Raw genomic sequence first — 17,428 nt, forward strand, 5'->3', positions numbered from 1 at the left:
AGTCTTGACTTGGGATTCGTGAAGCTCAATCAGACCATCTTTTACCGATGTATTTGTTATCTGAAATATTATCTTGATCATCGTAGTTCTTGTCTAACTCCGCATGTGCAGTTTTTTTATACAATATGTTGTGAACCAAGATAAAGGATGATTAGTTGCGATAGGCATGGCGAGCAATGGTAAACCCCAGCTATTCCCCTATATATAAAAATAGGATCGCGATAGTCTTGACGAGCCAGCGATAGACCAATAAAGGGCAACAACAGTACCGAAATGGGTGACTGCTTGGGAAATCCAAGTGTACCTTTGTTTGGTTGAAAACCAGCCATTTCCTTAGGAAAGGGCGGGAGTAGTACCAAGATGGGTGATTGCTTTGAGGTTCTCGTATTCCTTTTCTAGGCTACCTCGACTTGTTTGGGATTAAAGGACTAGAAAAAAATATCGCAGTTCTCGTCTATTCTAAAGGTCCAGTTTCTTCTGCTATACGACCATTTAGAACCCAAGGAATAGGACTTTTATGGAGACGAGAAAGTTGCTTTTTATCCCGTTTTAGATCGAGTATGGGATATACTAGGTATAAAGTCATACTCAAACTTAAACCTATTCGATTAGAGATTGAAATCGTATCTAATCTCAAAATAATTTGGGTACAATTTTCGTTCTATAATAGGCATGTCTATTTGAATTAACAACTGATCATATCTATTTGAAGTATACTGAATATCAACCTTAATCGGTTAAGTTTTAGTGAACGGTCCTGCAGATTATGAATTGTAACTAGATATAATTCATTTCTTGTTCTTCTTCGTTGAGTAGCCCTCGAATTTAAAAAATGAATTTCTAATAGCGCTCAAATTTGCCAGGTAATTACAAGGGCCTGGTCTGTAATTTCAACTCTCGAGTATGGCTGCCATCGACTTCATACGGACACCAACACCATCACAAAAGTATAAATGCCAACTTCCCCTCATAAGTTCAGTCCCCAGTAGGCAGTACCCAACCACACGTCGACAAATCTTTTAACAGAACTTCAAAAGTTAAAGCCAAAGACGCACTATCATCTTTCTTTATTGTAGGCACTGAAAATGCAAACTCTCATATACAGCCTCATGATAGAAAGAAGGTACAGGAAAATAGAAGAAAGAAAAAAGACAACTTAACTATAACTAAGACAAGATAACATTGGATCATGATTGAATAATCAAAATCAATTAGTAAAGTTTTTAATAGTAAAGCCAGGTTGAGTAGCTTTAGCTTCAGGAGCTGGTTCTACACTTGGACTTGGTTCAACTGGCGTACCCAAGAGTTCAGCTGGAAGATCAGCTATTCCTTTGAGTTGAAAAGTATAAAATAATTTGAAAGGAAACACAATTTGTTTCAATTTCACTTGTCCGGAAACCCCTTGGAAAATTCCAGATCCACCCGTTACAGCTAAAAGTGTATCTTCATAAGTTAAATAGGCTCCTTGTACCGAAATGTGTCCATAATCACCGAAATAAAAACTGTATATTGCTTCATAACGGTCTCCTTTCTTTTCTGCAACATTTTGTATCAATACACATATACCCGATGTTATTCCGATTCTTTTCTTCAAATCTCCACTGTAGATCTGTAATTACAAAATATAATTTAAATCAAATCAAAGGGTTTGATTAAGATGATGAATAAAGAACTGGGTTGTGATCAGAAATTCCAAATCGATCTTGGTTGTAAATTTGTAATGTAATGAGTTGACTCACCTTGTTACTGAATGGAACTAGATCACCGAGTGAGTGAACTGGTTTTTGGCTTAATGGAAGATAAGCAGGACTTCCTCTGTCTCTTTCATTGATTTCATACACATGAAGCTCTTCGACTTTAGCTGCTTACGCCAAAAAAAAACAAAAAACTTAGTTAGCTCTTGTAACTGTAAATGATGATCAAATGATTTCAATGATGAAATGATTAGAGATTAAAGTAAAAACACTTACCAGGAGCTGGAGATTCTTTTTTAGCTGAAGTGGGTTCAGATTTATCTCTCTTACAAAAGAAAGATCTAGGTGTTGTTGTAATAGATTTGGTTTGTTTTAACGTTGTATGAGCTTGATGAGTTGTTGGAAACTTAACAATTTGACTAGAGAAAGATAGAAGTTTAGGTAGTTGTGAATTATTAGCAACTGGTTTTAGTGAAGATGAAATAGTTTTAAGGGCTGATCCTGCAGAGTATGCCATTACTAGAAGATGAGATTGGATGAAAAAATAGCAGAGACTGGAAGAAGAAGAAAAGTTGGTGGAATCGAATGATGGTGTTGTGAACATTATATTGTGACATTATATCAAGGAATCAAGTCAACACTTTTGGTCTGGAAAGTCATAAAGTTGGACGGTTGGACTTTTATAACCATGTGGAAAATGAATCTTTGTACGGTTAGATGTGAATGATCACATTGTTCACATCTTGCGAACGCCATGAGAAAGGAGACGTGATAGTGCAACGTGAATTCCATGTTTAATTTTCTGGGAAGCATTAGGTACGGGACTTTAAGGCTAAACGAATTTTGTCTAGCGTCATATGGGACTTTCCTGAATATTTAACAGGTTCCATTGTTGAAACTTGAATAGAGAACATAAAAACCCGTTACCGTCCAAAACAAACAACAACAACAAAGGTTTGTGAAAGCCAACAAATTTTTTTTGCTCGATTGAAAGCCAACAAATTTTAGAAGTCCAACAGTTCGTTTTCATATAAGATGGATGTGAGTTAGCACCAATTTTGTTAGGGAAGTAAGAATCAACCAGCAGAAAATTTTCGTCACAAGTATAAAATGAACACTCACCATTTTTGGGTCGATTTAATGTAACGAACGCATTTAATCGAGTACCCGTCGGGTAGACGCGATAAGCAACCGATTATTGCGGAGTTCTTATCGGTCTACCCGGCGGGTACTAAAACTAAAACGAGTATAGTATTAGGACTCAGAATCGGTCCGGTTTCGGGTAAACTGGTACCCGTTGGCAGCTCTAAATGTAACCCAACGGATCCCAGTCTATTGACCCCATTGTAGGAGCGTTCCTAATCGATTACACTTGATTGCTCCAGTCGAGAAGCCTTTCAACCCTACTGCGGTCTCTAAACGCTAGAAATTTTTTCTACTAGAATGTTAGGCTTATTCCCGTGCACCATGTCAAAACATTCTATTTGACATACCAGGTGCAATGATAAATGAGTTGTGTTATTATGGTAAAAGAGTTAAGCGATAGAATTCTTAACAAGCGATATAGTCAATAGCGCCAGCAATAAAGATTCTATCGTTGGATATAATGTTAATATCGTTCGCTCTAATAACTAGTTCTAACGACTAGTTAATTCTCGCCTATAAATAGGTAATTTCCAAGCTAAATTTTTACATCAAAATTTTTACACAAATTTTTGCATTATTTCTCTCTTTCTCAATCTAAGTTATTTCAAAATTTCTCAAATGGCAGAATTTCAAACCCAACTTGATTTGGTAACACAACTTGATTTTTTTGGAGTAGTGCTTGAAGGTGTTGTTAAGAAGATATATGATAGTTATAAAGAATTAGGTAAAAAGCAAAGAAGTCTTCAAGTTTTGGTTATTAACTAACTCTTGTAGCTAAGAAAAGGAAAAGAAGAGTTCAAGTCAAGGAAAAGCGAATTTTAAACCGATGAAGAAGATAAACAAAGGAAACTCCGTCCATGAACACATTGGTTGGAAGTTATGGGAAATGAAGAACATTGACAAAATGAAGAACATTGTCCCGGATTTTTATTTTTAAAGTCTATATTTTAAATTATTATTGTCTAGTTTTATGTCTTATAAAATGACTATTAATGATGATTTTAAAAGGTCGTTTCGTGTTTTAACTTATTAAACTTATATTTTATTCTTAATTCAATCAACATTTTAATTAGATTTACATTTTAAATTTAACTAATAAAGTAAGACAAATATCAAAACTTAATACTTAGACCTTGTTTGTTTGCAGCTGACTCGGCGTTTGGATCTGAGTCAACCCCTGACTCGGGCCGAGTCAGCAGTTGGATCGTTTGTTTTCCATTTTGAGTCAGATCTGACTCGATCTCTGACTCAAATATAACTCCCGACTATGACCCATTTGAGTCAGGTAACAAAATACCCCTGACTCATGGGATCAAACCACTGACTCACATATTTTGAGTCAGATGAGTTAGATCTGACTCAAAAAAAAACATATCGAGTCAGATCCGGATGATTCAGGTGATTTCTCTCAGATCTAGATGACTCAGATGAGTCAGGAGTAAACAAACATGGTGTTAGACTGAAGTTGACAACTAAGAAATTAAAATATAAACATTGGATTATATTTGGGTAACACTTTTAAAATCTTAAAGCAACTTTCATAGTGGAAGTCTTTTTCGTTAACGCAACGCCACTCCACCCGACACCTTTGTTCAATGTTCATCATGGTTTCACCATCCTCATGTTTCAACCCGCTTGTATTACTAAATCAACATACTTAATAATTTTCTTATTAATCACCTTGAAGCGATGACTCAACGCGCCCCATATCGATTGTTGAGGTTCATTGTTTGTTCTTGAAATTTCTCAAATATCCTTTACCAAAATGTTCGAGTTTGGAATGCATCTGCAGTGGAGAGAGTCTCAATAAAGAAAAACATAATTCCTACATATACATTCATCTTCCGCAGTATATAAATTTCGGTAATTGCATTCTTATTCGACTTTGTACGTTGGCTCAATTACCAACTATTTGATTTTCGGTAGCATGTTGGTTTTTTATGAACTTAGTCATGTTCATATTTTCGACCATGCTCTTTTAACTAATTGGAAGAGTGACTAAAAGTATGGAAGATGTGTGAGATTGAGAAATTAGAGAGATTTAGAAATTCTGCTGTGAGTTGAAATGAATTTGAAGTTGAGTATTTATAGGAGGGGAAATTCCTGACCATTGGCTGAAAAATAACTGAGTGATGTTCTTAAAAGCGAGCGATGGAACGACTAGCGTTGGCGTCCTTCTGACCAACGAGCAATGGGATGACCACCAAGCGACGGAGTCTTTATCGCTCGCTGGAAACTCCATCATGTGTGCCTAAGTGGTATATTTGACACTTTGGCACATACGTTTGCCACTTTGCCATAACCATAACAGGTGCAAAAGTGGCAAATTCTGGTATTTGACATGTGCATAGAAACAAGCCTAAGTAACCCATATACTAACCAATTTAATAGAAATTCTCTAAAGACAGTAAGTTCTATAATTTTTGTGGAATTATTATTATATATATAATTTCAATAGAATTTACTTTGTCGTGGTTAAAATTTGTATCGAGCTCGAATTCTAGAGCTTCTGGTCCCACTAGAAAATTTAAACCAACAAGAATCGAGGGTCACAAATGTCTTTTTGGGTTTTCTAGTTGCGTATAATATCGTGTGGGTTATTACTATTATCAAACTAATATCAATACCGTATTAAATCTTCACAACCCTAACCTTCACTGACGGCTTTTTCTCCATGTTCTCTTTCGATCTGTTTCTGTCTCATTTTATGTTTTTGATTTAGTGATAATTTTGTGATGTTGACTCACAGTTTAATTGATTTATTAACATATAATAAGAAATTTTTCCCACACGAATCATTTCATCAACTACGAAGAACATATCTTCTAATCTAGACAATATCGGTTACATATGAAACTATTTAGGTTATGTAATCAATTTATTTTGGATGTTTTTCTTGGATCCGTATTCTTTTTTTTTTTTATTGTTTGATGAGTGTACTATTCCTGATAGCAGAGAAAAACAAATTATGAGGTTTTATGAAATCGTTATTAGATCAAATAATCCAAAGTATAAGTTATTTGTTTAATCATAGGGTTTTAGTCAGGGAAACATCACTCTTTAGTTTGGAACTCTGTTAGAGCACTGCTCGGTCGAACTTGCAAGCGTTGCTATCTCAAGTTTGTTTGTCAAGTTTAGTTGCCAAAACTACAAGCCTTAATTTCTAGTCTGCTTAATTTCTAGTTTAATTGCCAAAACTATAAGCCTTAATTTATACCTATGTCTCGGATTAGGATAATAAGTGTAGTTGAGCTTTAGACTCCACGTCGTTCATCGAATGAAGACGAATAACTACTCAAGGGAACTTGTGGAACTTCATCAACAAAAGGTATGTGGAGACTTGAACTTATCTATCACTCAAAAGTATATCTATTTTATCTCCTATTTGAGTCAAAATTCGTATTGCTATATAGACTTCAATTATACACATTTGATATTTCGAGATGAGTTTAACTCACTTATCTTTCTCAAAATATGTGTTGGTAAGCTGTCGCTTTAACCAAGTTTATCTTTACTCTTGACGAAAGTCATATTGATTATTTCAATAACTTGAAAATTGCTTTGATGCTAATAGTTTGTGGATAACAACTATTGTCATCCTCTAAGAAAGTTTCAATGATTGAAATGAGAGTATAGAACAAGTAACCATGTTTGGATATAAACATAGTGTGTATTCACATTTGTGTAAAATCCAAAACCGGGAACCTAAGTATGCGTACCCGTATTGTACTGGTTGGTTGTTGGAAGTCCGAAACTAAGGTGCGCGTACCCGTACGGGTACTAGCGGAAGTTTAGGTTCCGTGAATTTCTGCTGGAGTTTGGAACGTGAATTGGTATGCGTACCCGTACACGTACTGGTGTAACCAAACTCGGTCCGGCTACTTAGGTATGTGTACCCGTTTTCATACTTAAGTAGGTTACTTTCTAAAATCGGTTTGTTCATGAACTAAAACATTTATATAATAAGGAATGCAATCTTATGCAAACCATGGCTATGATGTTTATGAATTGATTCGAGTGAATCAAAATCGATTTTGCTTTAATTGTGTCTTGTATACTTCTATGAGATCTAAGCAATTGAAAAACTCTCTAACTAATTTCATTTGAGTCATTGGAACTAGTTATTGTAAATATGAATAAGGTTGGTATGAAAGTGATCATACGACTAACCATTGGTTAACTATTGTCGAACCGACTAAGTATACACGTTTAGGTACGGTTACTCAAACCTAAATGAACATACATATCATTTGTGTATAACAAGCTAAGTTCGATCTAACGATTGAAAGATATTAGCTTGAATCTAATCAGGTTTTCATATAACGGTGAATATTGAATTCTTTGTTACCAAGGTAACTTAGATTGCAAACCCTGATTTGAAATCTATATAAAGGAGAACTCTAGCAACTGGAAAACCTAATCCCCACACCTCCTATGTGATATTAGTTGTATAAGCTAGAGTCGGTTCTCCTTTAACCTTAGGTTTTTCACGAAACCATATAGGTTAACGACTTGAAGACTTCATTGGGATTGTGAAGCCAGACCCAACTATTTTTTATGTAGTTGCATGTTCTGATCTTGTTGTTTTCTATCTTAATTGAGTACTATCTTCTTTAAGATTTGCTCGAGATCTTATCTCCGATATGCAAGATTGAAAACTAGTCACAAACACCTTCGTCTCATCGTTTGTGATTCCACAATATCTTGTTTCATTAATTGACTAAGATTATTGTGAGGTGATTGATAATACTAGGTTGTTCTTCGGGAATATAAGTTCGGATTATCAATTGGTTCCTATTCACCTTGATTTATTAAAATACGGAACAAAACTCATAGGTATATCTGTGAGAGAAGCATTTATCTATTCAATAGACTTTTCTGTGTGATACATATTTGTTTATCAAGTCTTCGACTTTGGGTCGTAGCAACTATTAGTTGTGGGTTAGATCATCTAAGGGAATTAAGTGCGTAAATTCCTGTTGTGGTTCAGAGACGTAAGGAACGCAACTGTACCTTGATCAGTGTGAGATTGATTAGGGCTCAACTACATTCCAGTCCGAAGTTCATTGGTAGTAGGCTAGTGTCTTTAGCGTCTTAATACAGTGTGGTGCTCAAATCTGGACTAGGTCCCGGGTTTTTTTTGCATTAACGGTTCCTCGTTAACAAAACTTATGATGCCTGTGTTATTTCTTGTCCGCATTATATTTTGTTATATAATTGAAATAACACAGGTTGTGCGTTGAATCGATCAATTGGTAAATCCAACCTTTGGTTGTTGAATAAAATTGATTGATCTTTAAACATTGGTCTTTGGTACCGTTCAAGTTATTTCTCTTATATTCAATCAGGCTCGCAAATTCCTATTTGTTTGATTGCGGATTAAATTGAGAAATTGAGTCATAACTCTTTGATATACTTTTTCTTAAGATTGAGTCTAACTGTCTAGTTGATTCTCTTGAAAGTATATTTGGAGTTAGTCCATACAGATTGCTAAGCGAAATATTGGGGGAGGCTGTTGGACCCTCGCTTTTTCAATTGGTATCAGAGTAGGAAAACACATTTAAGACCTCATAAGTCTGTGTCTGTAGCGATCTGGCTCTATGGACAAAAGTGTTATCTCAATAAACGTACCACCAGTCTTCGATGTCTCGAATTATATATGGCGGAAAATTACGATGCGTGCCATTCTTCAAGAGCGTGATTTTCAATCATGGGTTTACTTTGTTAATGTCTATATTCATCCACTTGTTACAATAGGCACCGTAACTGTTCCAAAGGATATTGGTGATTATGATGCTGCCAAGATTCTTGTTGTAAAGCAAAATTCTGACGGGTTGAGTGTAATCATCCGTGCCATTACCCCAGATCTTCAGCACCATGTGACTACGTGCACTCGGTCTAAAGATGCTTGGGATATCTTAGAAACCGTATTTCAAGGGAATACTTGTGAAAAAGAAGCTAGGCTTCAAAACCTAAATTCTGATTGGGAAAACCTTCTTATGGAAGATGAAGATTCATTTGATGAGTTTAATCACAAAGTGTCTGAAATTGTTTATGCATCTTTTGCATTGGGTAAGACTATTCCCGAAAAGGACATTGTGATGAAGATTCTCAGATCGCTGCCATCTAGATACGATTCTAAGAAACACGCCATCGTTGAAGTAAATAACCTTGATACTCTTTCCAGAAATTCTCTGGTTGGAAAGTTAAAAATACTTGATATTGATCAGAACACAGTTAGACCATCTGCGTTCAATGCTGTGACCAATACAAGTGAATCTTCTAACTTGTTTTGGGCTGATGAATATTGTTCCAATCATGTTGATTTTTATAAATCACTGATTACACAAAAGATCAAGGATATTATAAAAAGAAGCAAAAGATGTGATAAACGTCTCTCTCTAGTTAATGCGTCAGATGATTCAATACAACAAGAATCTTCCCTGGTTGTCAACATCTTGCATACTTCCGATATGTGCAATGGACTTTCATCTCATCCAGCAGAAACCTCCATCTACTCAAATTATGATTCAGAGCTTGAGTCTGACACAGAGATTTTTGAATTCTTGGATACACGTGAAGAAATTCACCAAGAAAATCTTCAACTAAAGGCTTTGTTGAAGAAACTTGAATCATCGCTCCAAGTAAAAAATCTTGAGATAGATTGTCTTGATAATGAATTCACCAGAACCATGTCTCTAAAGGAAAGAGAGATTAATACTCTTAAGGACGACCTGCAAAGGTTATATGGAAGTTCTGACAAAATCTCAGCAATGTTATTCGGTCAGAAGTCTTTTGGGAACACAAATGGTCTAGGGTCCAAAAGAAAAACTGTATGCATAAACAACTCCTTTGTTCCGACCGATCTCGGAATAATGGATATTGAATGTTGTGATAAACAAGAGGCAATTCAAAAGAACAAAAAATCTTTATTGATTTGTTCGTTTTGTGGAAATGAAAATCATGTTCAAAGTAAGTGTTGGAGATTCAAGAGGAACAACAAACGAATTTCCAAACTTCAAAAGGACATGCAAAGGATGAATCTGGCCTTGGGTAATCAACAGGGTTCTCCTGAAAACAAGAAGAATGCCAATAATACCAGATTTAGACGAGGTAAGAAATCTGTTTATACAACAAACCTTGATATGCCACTATGTGGTAAATGATGTGAGGATTCAGCTTACTCATTCACTGTCTAATACTAGTGACGTCCACATCATCATCTTTGACTTGAGAAAATGAGGTTGGCATCAAGGTTGCTCAAGTTTTGCGTATCTATTAATTTCTTATTCTTGTTAAGAAAATACTCTCTTGTTAAAGTAGATAATGGATAATAAACCATAAATGACTTGTTCAAAGATATTCTAGGGTTTAGGTGTCCATAGGGCTATTTATAATCATTTGTAATCGAAGTGTCATTCACATCTTCTCTCTTTGAAAGATACAGTTTCATGGATCCGGTAACTAGAAGTACCACAAAAAGGGATGCAGTCGAAGCAGTTAACGTGTATCTATGTGAAGGAATCACTTTCTCAAGAAAAGAGAGATCTACAAATGATGGAGAAAGTTCTTCCTCTAACTGCCTCTTGTCTGTTTGCCATTTTGATTATAAATTTGGAGGTATGGTGAAAGATTTCATCAACAAAAGAAATGACTTGAAATCTCAAATCATTTCCTCTTTAGAAAAGATAACTCACTATGAACAAATGTTGTCTCTAACAAAGAACACCTTGTGTGAGCTAAAAAGAGAACTTAGTGAGTTGGCTGATATTTCTGAAGATTGAGAGGAATTGAACGACCCATAATCAATGGTTTTTTCAATAATGAGAAGGAATTCTTAGTAGATGCTCTGAGAAAGCTCTACAATGTCTAGTAAACTTCTTATGAGAATTTATTCTTGTGTTTTAAGAAGGATAACTAGGGTTTGGAATATCAATTATTGTGAGTACACATAGCTATTTCCAACGATTTTCATCTTGCACTGTTTTTCAATTTATTTATTTAAATTCTAAAGTTTATTTGGAAGATGATTTTGCAGTATTAATCTTTATGGTTTTATATACTGCAACTTGTTATGGGATATGTGTGTTTGCGTCCGTGAACTATGATTGTCTCATACATGGTCAAAAGTTAAGTATTTCGTATCTCTTTATGCAAATATTGATAAAAGATTGGATGAACTTTTGACAAACAAAAGTTAAGCTTATTATGTCATTATGCAAATATTGATGGAAGATAGGATGAACTTTTGTTTACAAAGATTAAATCAATTATATGTCTCTATGCAAATAGTGATGAAAAATAGAATGAATTTTTGAATATTCCGCAGTATTGGTCTTTCCATGATCGACATCTTTTCATAAATATTGTGTGGCTCCGTAAGTTTTCTTATGTGAGCATTTCCAATTAAATTAATCATGGATTATCTTGTGGTTAATTTAATTGAGTATTTTGGATACAAGATTCATATTTCATGAGATTTGTCAATGTCCAAAGAAATCCTTCTTTTCTTGTAAAAGCAAGGTCGCTCTTGTTGTTCCTTTTGGAATGACATTTTATGGGGGAGAGTTCTTAATTGAACTTGTGCTGAATTCCCAAATCTTTGTGGGGAGTGCGGCTGTGAAATATTATAGGGGTTATCTTGTATCTTTATAAACTCCTTGATGAATGTATTTAGTTTCGGCTATATGATTGCATCTAAACAAGTTGATATGTGCTTTTCTTTTGGTCATGAAGGGTCTCCATGGAAATTTCATTAGTATCCCACTAATTTTCGTACCTTTGCCAATTTTGATTGACAAAAAGGGGGAGAATTAATGTGTAATAGAGACTTTGAGGCTCAGTAGTTAAATACATGGCAATTGAATCATGAGCGGTTCACACTACAAATACATATGGTTTACGGATCATTATGTAAGGGGGAGTGGTTTTCATGTGAGATGAAGTGTTGACTAAGGGGGAGTGATACATATCACCATAGTATTATTGTCGAAGTTGTGATATAATTGAACTTTGATGTTGTGTAATAATACTATGACACTGTATAATAATGATTGAAAGTTACTGTTTTGTCATTGTTATAGCTACGTATCTTCAACAACGATGATGCTAAGTTGAACACATTTTGAATCATTGGAGTACTTGGAAGTGACGAAGATTTCGAGTAATGTTGAAGAACCAAGAAGATCAAGCATCTGGATGAGAATTACAAAGTTTATTTATTTTGTATTCCATATGTATTGATAGTTTTGTCACTAAAATTGACAAAGGGGGAGATTGTTAGAGCACTGCTCGGTCGAACTCGCTAGTGTAGATACCTCAAGCTTGTTTGTCAAGTTTAGTTGCCAAAACTATAAGTCTTGATTTCTAGTCTACTTATAGTTATGCCTCGGATTAGGATAGTAAAAAAGTATATCTATTCTATCTCCACGGTGTTCATCAAATGAAGACTAAGAAATACTCAAGGGAACTTGTGGAACTTCATCAACAAAAGGTATGTGGAGACATGAACTTATCTATCACTAAAAATTATATCTATTCTATCTCCTATTTGAGACAAAAGTCGTATTGCTATGTAGACTTCAATTATACACATTTGCTATTTCGAGCTGAGTTTAACTCACTTATCTATTTCTCGAAATATGTGTTGGTAAGATTTTTCTTTAACCAAGTTTATCTTTACTCTTGACGAAATTCATATTGATTATTTCAATAATTTGAAAATCGATTTGATGCTAATAGTTTGTGGATAGCAATTATTGTCATCCTCTAAGAAAGTTTCAATGATTGGAATGAGAATTTAGAACAAGTAAACATGTTTGGATATAAACATAGTGTGTACTCACATTTGTGTAAAATTCAAAACCGGGAACCTAAGTATACGTACCCGTACGTGTACTGGTTGGTTGTTGGAAGTCCGGAACTAAGGTATACGTACCCGTACACGTACTGGCGGAAGTTTGGGTTCCGTGAATTTCTGCCGGAGTTTGGAATTGTGAATTGGTATACATACCCATATACGTACTGGCGTAACCAAACTCGGTCCGGCTACTTAGGCATGCATACCCGTTTGCATACTTAAGTAGGTTACTTTCTAAAATCGGTTTGTTCATGAACTAAAACATTTATATGGTAAGGAATGCAGTCTTTTGCAAACCATGACTATGATATTCGTGAATTGATTCGAGTGAATCAAAATCAATTTTCTTTCAATTGTGTCTTGTATACTTCTATGAGATCTAAGAAATTGAACAACTCTCTAACTAGTTTCATTTGAGTCATTTGAACTAGTTATTATAAAGATGAATAAGGTTGATATGAAAGTGCTCATATGGCTAACCATTGGTTAACTATTGTTGAATCGACTAAGTGTACACGTTTAGGTACGGTTACTCAAACCTAAATGAAGATACATTTAATTTGTGTATAACAAGCTAAGATTGATCTAACAGTTGAAAGATATTAGCTTGAATCTATTTAGGTTTTCATCTAACGGTGAATATTTAATGCTTTGTTACCAAGGTAACTTAGACTGCAAACCCTGATTTGAAATCTATATAAAGGAGAACTCTAGCAACTGGAAAACCTAATCCCTACACTTCATGTATGATACTAGTTGCATAAGCTAGAGTCGATTCACCTTTAACCTTAGGTCTTTCACGAAACCCTGTAGGTTAACGACTTGAAGACTTCATTGGTATTGTGAAGCCAGACCCAACTATTTTCTTTGTAGTTGCGTGTTCTGATCTTGTTGTTTTCTATCGTGATTGAGTACTATCTTCTTTAAGATTTGCTCGAGATTTTATCTCCGATAGGCAAGATTGAAAAGTAGTCACAAACACCTTCGTATCATCGTTTGTGATTCCACAATATCTTGTTTCGTTAATCGATTAAGATTATCGTGAGGTGATTGATAATACTAGGCTGTTCTTCGGGAATATAAGTCCGGATTATCAGTTGGTTCCTGTTCACCTTGATTTATGAAAAGACGGAAACAAAACTCATAGGTATTTCTGTGGAAGACAGATTTATCTATTCAATAAACTTTTCTGTGTGATAACAGATTTGTTTATCAAGTCTATGACTTTGGGTCGTAGCAACTCTTAGTTGTGGATGAGATCAGCTAAGGGAATCAAGTGCGTAGAATCCTGCTAGGGTTCAGAGACGTAAGGAACGCAACTGTACCTTGATTAGTGTGAGATTTATTAGGGATCAACTACATTCCAGTCCGAAGTTCATTGGTAGTAGGCTAGTGTCTATAGCGGCTTAATACAGTGTGGTGTTCAAATCTGGACTAGGTCCCGGGGTTTTTCTTCATTTGGGGTTTCCTCGTTAACAAAACTTCTGGTGTCTGTGTTATTTCTATTCCGCATTATATTTCGTTATATAAATGAAATATCACAGGTTGTGCGTTGAATCGATCAATTGGTAAATCCAACCTTTGGTTGTTGATTGAAATTGATTGATCCTTAAACATTGGTTTTTGGTACCGTTCAAGTTATTTCTTCTGTACTCAATCAGACTCGCAAATTCCTATTTGCTTGATTGCGGATTGAATCGAGAAATTGAAATATAACTCTTTGATATACTTTTTTATTAAGATTGAGTCTGACTGTCTAGTTGATTCTCTTAAAAGTATATTGGAGATAGTCTATACAAATTGCTAAGCAAAATATTAGGTGAGGTTGTTAGACCCCCGCTTTTTCAAACTCAATAATGTTCGGTTCTAACATGTTTCTTTTTAGTTCATATCGATAAAAAAATCGCTAGGCAGCGGCATTAATCAATATTGATTATGAATCCGAGTTCAAGCTGCTGATATTTATAGATAACGGAAAAAGTAAATACCGATTATGACTTTTATAGAATCCACAAAAGGGGGATATGCAGATTAATTTGGGATATTAGATAAACCAAAATATAGATATTTTTGAAGTAATTTTTCATAACCCCTTTTCCATATATGTTTTTTTAATGGTTGAACTACCCTTGTACTTTTAACTTATCTTGAAGTTTTTTAATATTATTTTTCTAATAAAAAAAGTTTTTTTTTTCTGAAAAACTTCTTAATTTTTTTTAGAGTCCGCATGGTAAAAGGATGAATACCATGCTAGATAGTCGGCTCGGAAATAGATAAACTTATGTCGAAAGTTGCAAAAAGACTTTCATAGAATCACAGTTGATTATGCCGATCATGTCCAAAATTTCACTGCAGTTGGCATGATCAAAAAAAAAAATTCAATGATAATTGTAAACGGTCCGTATTTTTATATGATAAATGTTGTGCCGACTGTGTACGATAGTATTGTTTATATAATGACTACCGTACTTGTATTTGGGGTGAAAAACACACCATAAACGTTTGGCACGGTACTCAACAAATATACAGTTGGATTGTATATCGTCGACATGGTATTCATAATTTGTCTATGTTGATTGTTGATGGTGTTTCCAAGGAAAAAAACTTTTAAAAAGAATAACAGTTGGTAACTTGGACTTTTATACTTTTATGACACCCCTTAGCAAGATACTTAGGATGGGAACAAAAAAAAACATCCCCCAATTGTGGGTTCTTCTTTATACTCTGAAATCGAGTATTTTTTGCTTCAGTTTTTGGTATATCCAATTGATCGACGGTTTTACTCTATCACTATGGTTTATCTCATAGGCGCATCACAGTTTTGTTAAAAAGGTTCTAATATGCTCTCTCAAATTTTCTTAAAAAAATTAAGTCCCGATATATGATAGATTAAGTAAAACATTCATATTTTCGATGTTTGCAGGATACAATTAATATGTGCAGGATATTGCCATGGAAATCTATCACAAAGCTCAGTTCATAAATAATGTAGATTCAAGATGAACACACAGTGGTAGCTAAACCCTGAATTCCCAATTTCTGTAAGTTGGATTCATACTTTTGGCGAATTCTTGCATGTAAACCGTACTCTTAAAACTTTAAGTCTTATGTTTCAAATTTTGTATGTGTTGATTACAGTATCTCAATCTTCTTTCCTATAATTTTTCTTTGTGCTAATTAGATTACAAGATTACCAACTGATTTTTGGTAAAGATGAAACACATAAAGAGCTTAATAATAACAAAAGGTTTCAGGGTGCTACCCATTTTGAAAATATTCTTGAGAACCATAATTGAAAACGCGGGAGTACCAAAATACACCACCAACTTTTTCTTAGATAACTTGTATGGAAAAACTTAAATACATTTCCGAGAGTTCAACTTAATGAATCTCAACCAATGAATAATATTTGGAGTTATATTTCTTTCTCTCACAATCAGAAAGTTTACAGAGACTAGTCCGTGAACCTGGTTTACATGTGAGAGTACTTGGACGATTCCAAAGATCAATATCCAAGAATCAATCAAGGCATATCCAACAAACAAGAATGAATGTATCTACTTTGATTGATTTACTTACAACCTGTGATATTTCAATAATAAAGATAAACAATATAATACGGAAAATAAACAACACGGACACCAGAAATTTTGTTAACGAGGAAACCGCAAATGCTGAAAAACCCCAGGACCTAGTCCAGATTGAACACCAAACTGTATTAAGACGCTACAGACTCTAGTCTATTACAAATAACTTCGGACCGAAATATAATTGAGACCGAATTAAACCCTCCCAGCAATTCAGTTACACTCGCGCTCCTTACACCTCTTGAATCCCCGCAGGACTCGTGCAATTAATTCCCTAGCCGATGTCCTTTATAGCCTAAGAGTTTCTTTAAATAAATTGAAGATTTTAAACCAATCCGCCTCCCACATATAAGCCTATATGTGATTTACTTTTTGACCGTAGATCAAGGTGATACTGGAAATTGATAGAAATAGATGAACTCTAGCTAACCTCAAAATCCGGTCTGGTGACTCCCGAAGAGAAGCCTAAATTCATATTCACCACACAAGTATTAACTATGGAATCACAAAGTCTGAGACAAAGAGAACTTTGCGATTTCTATCTATCTTGTTTGAGTGAACAGCTCAACAATCAAAACAAGATCAGGATACTCGAACTATCAAGATAAAGATAGTTGGACCTGGATTCACAAGTCCTAGGTGAAGTCTTTTAAGTTGCTAAACCCTAGAAGGGTTTGAGGGAGAGGACGACTTTATCTTACAACTAGGACACACAAATAATATTGTCAGGGATTCAAAAATCCATGTTGCTTGAGGTTCTCCCTTATATAGACTTTGAACGTATAAGTTGCTTTAGGTTTAAGCTAAGATAGCTTTGGAACCAAGCAAACAATATCCACCATTATATGAATCTTTGAAATAAGATTAACATACCAAGATATACGCTCTAGTTAGGATGAACCGTTACCGAACCGTGTACGAAGACATTGTTCATGGATGGTTAACCGAAACTAGTCAATTGAACCATAAGCTTAATCATTTTCATATAACACTTCAAAATTTAAGATTGAGTCACAACCATAGGTTATAATATGATCAATATTCATGTCTATATAGTGTTTTTAGAGATTTACCCAAATGCTAATTATCTCATAGAAATAATCTTTGTGCATATGAAAATATTCGACAGGGAAAGTACGTGT

The 17,428-nt window shown here is 34.7% G+C and overlaps 1 protein-coding gene across 1 annotated transcript; it reads right to left on the minus strand.

Moving 5' to 3' along the window:
• Positions 1-1,022: 1,022 nt before the first annotated feature.
• On the minus strand, positions 1,023-2,295 carry LOC113275629 (allene oxide cyclase, chloroplastic-like). Its single transcript, XM_026525165.1, has 3 exons — positions 1,971-2,295; positions 1,740-1,861; positions 1,023-1,609 (listed from the first exon to the last, which is right to left on the minus strand). The coding sequence occupies exons 1-3, from the start codon at positions 2,209-2,211 to the stop codon at positions 1,208-1,210; spliced, it is 765 nt and encodes a 254-aa protein (XP_026380950.1). The 5' UTR covers positions 2,212-2,295; the 3' UTR covers positions 1,023-1,207.
• Between the last annotated feature and the right edge of the window lie 15,133 nt (positions 2,296-17,428).

Source organism: Papaver somniferum, chromosome 4 (assembly GCF_003573695.1).
Source record: "Papaver somniferum cultivar HN1 chromosome 4, ASM357369v1, whole genome shotgun sequence".
Taxonomy (NCBI): domain Eukaryota; kingdom Viridiplantae; phylum Streptophyta; class Magnoliopsida; order Ranunculales; family Papaveraceae; genus Papaver; species Papaver somniferum.

Bases quoted from the DNA above. Each gene is read 5' to 3' on its own strand.
- LOC113275629 (XM_026525165.1), bottom strand. From the start codon at position 2,211: ATGGCATACTCTGCAGGATCAGCCCTTAAAACTATTTCATCTTCACTA. The intron at 1,862-1,970 runs GTAAGTGTTTTT...TGGCGTAAGCAG, and splicing joins AAAAGAATCTCCAGCTCCTG to CTAAAGTCGAAGAGCTTCAT. The intron at 1,610-1,739 runs GTGAGTCAACTC...TTGTAATTACAG, and splicing joins TAGTTCCATTCAGTAACAAG to ATCTACAGTGGAGATTTGAA.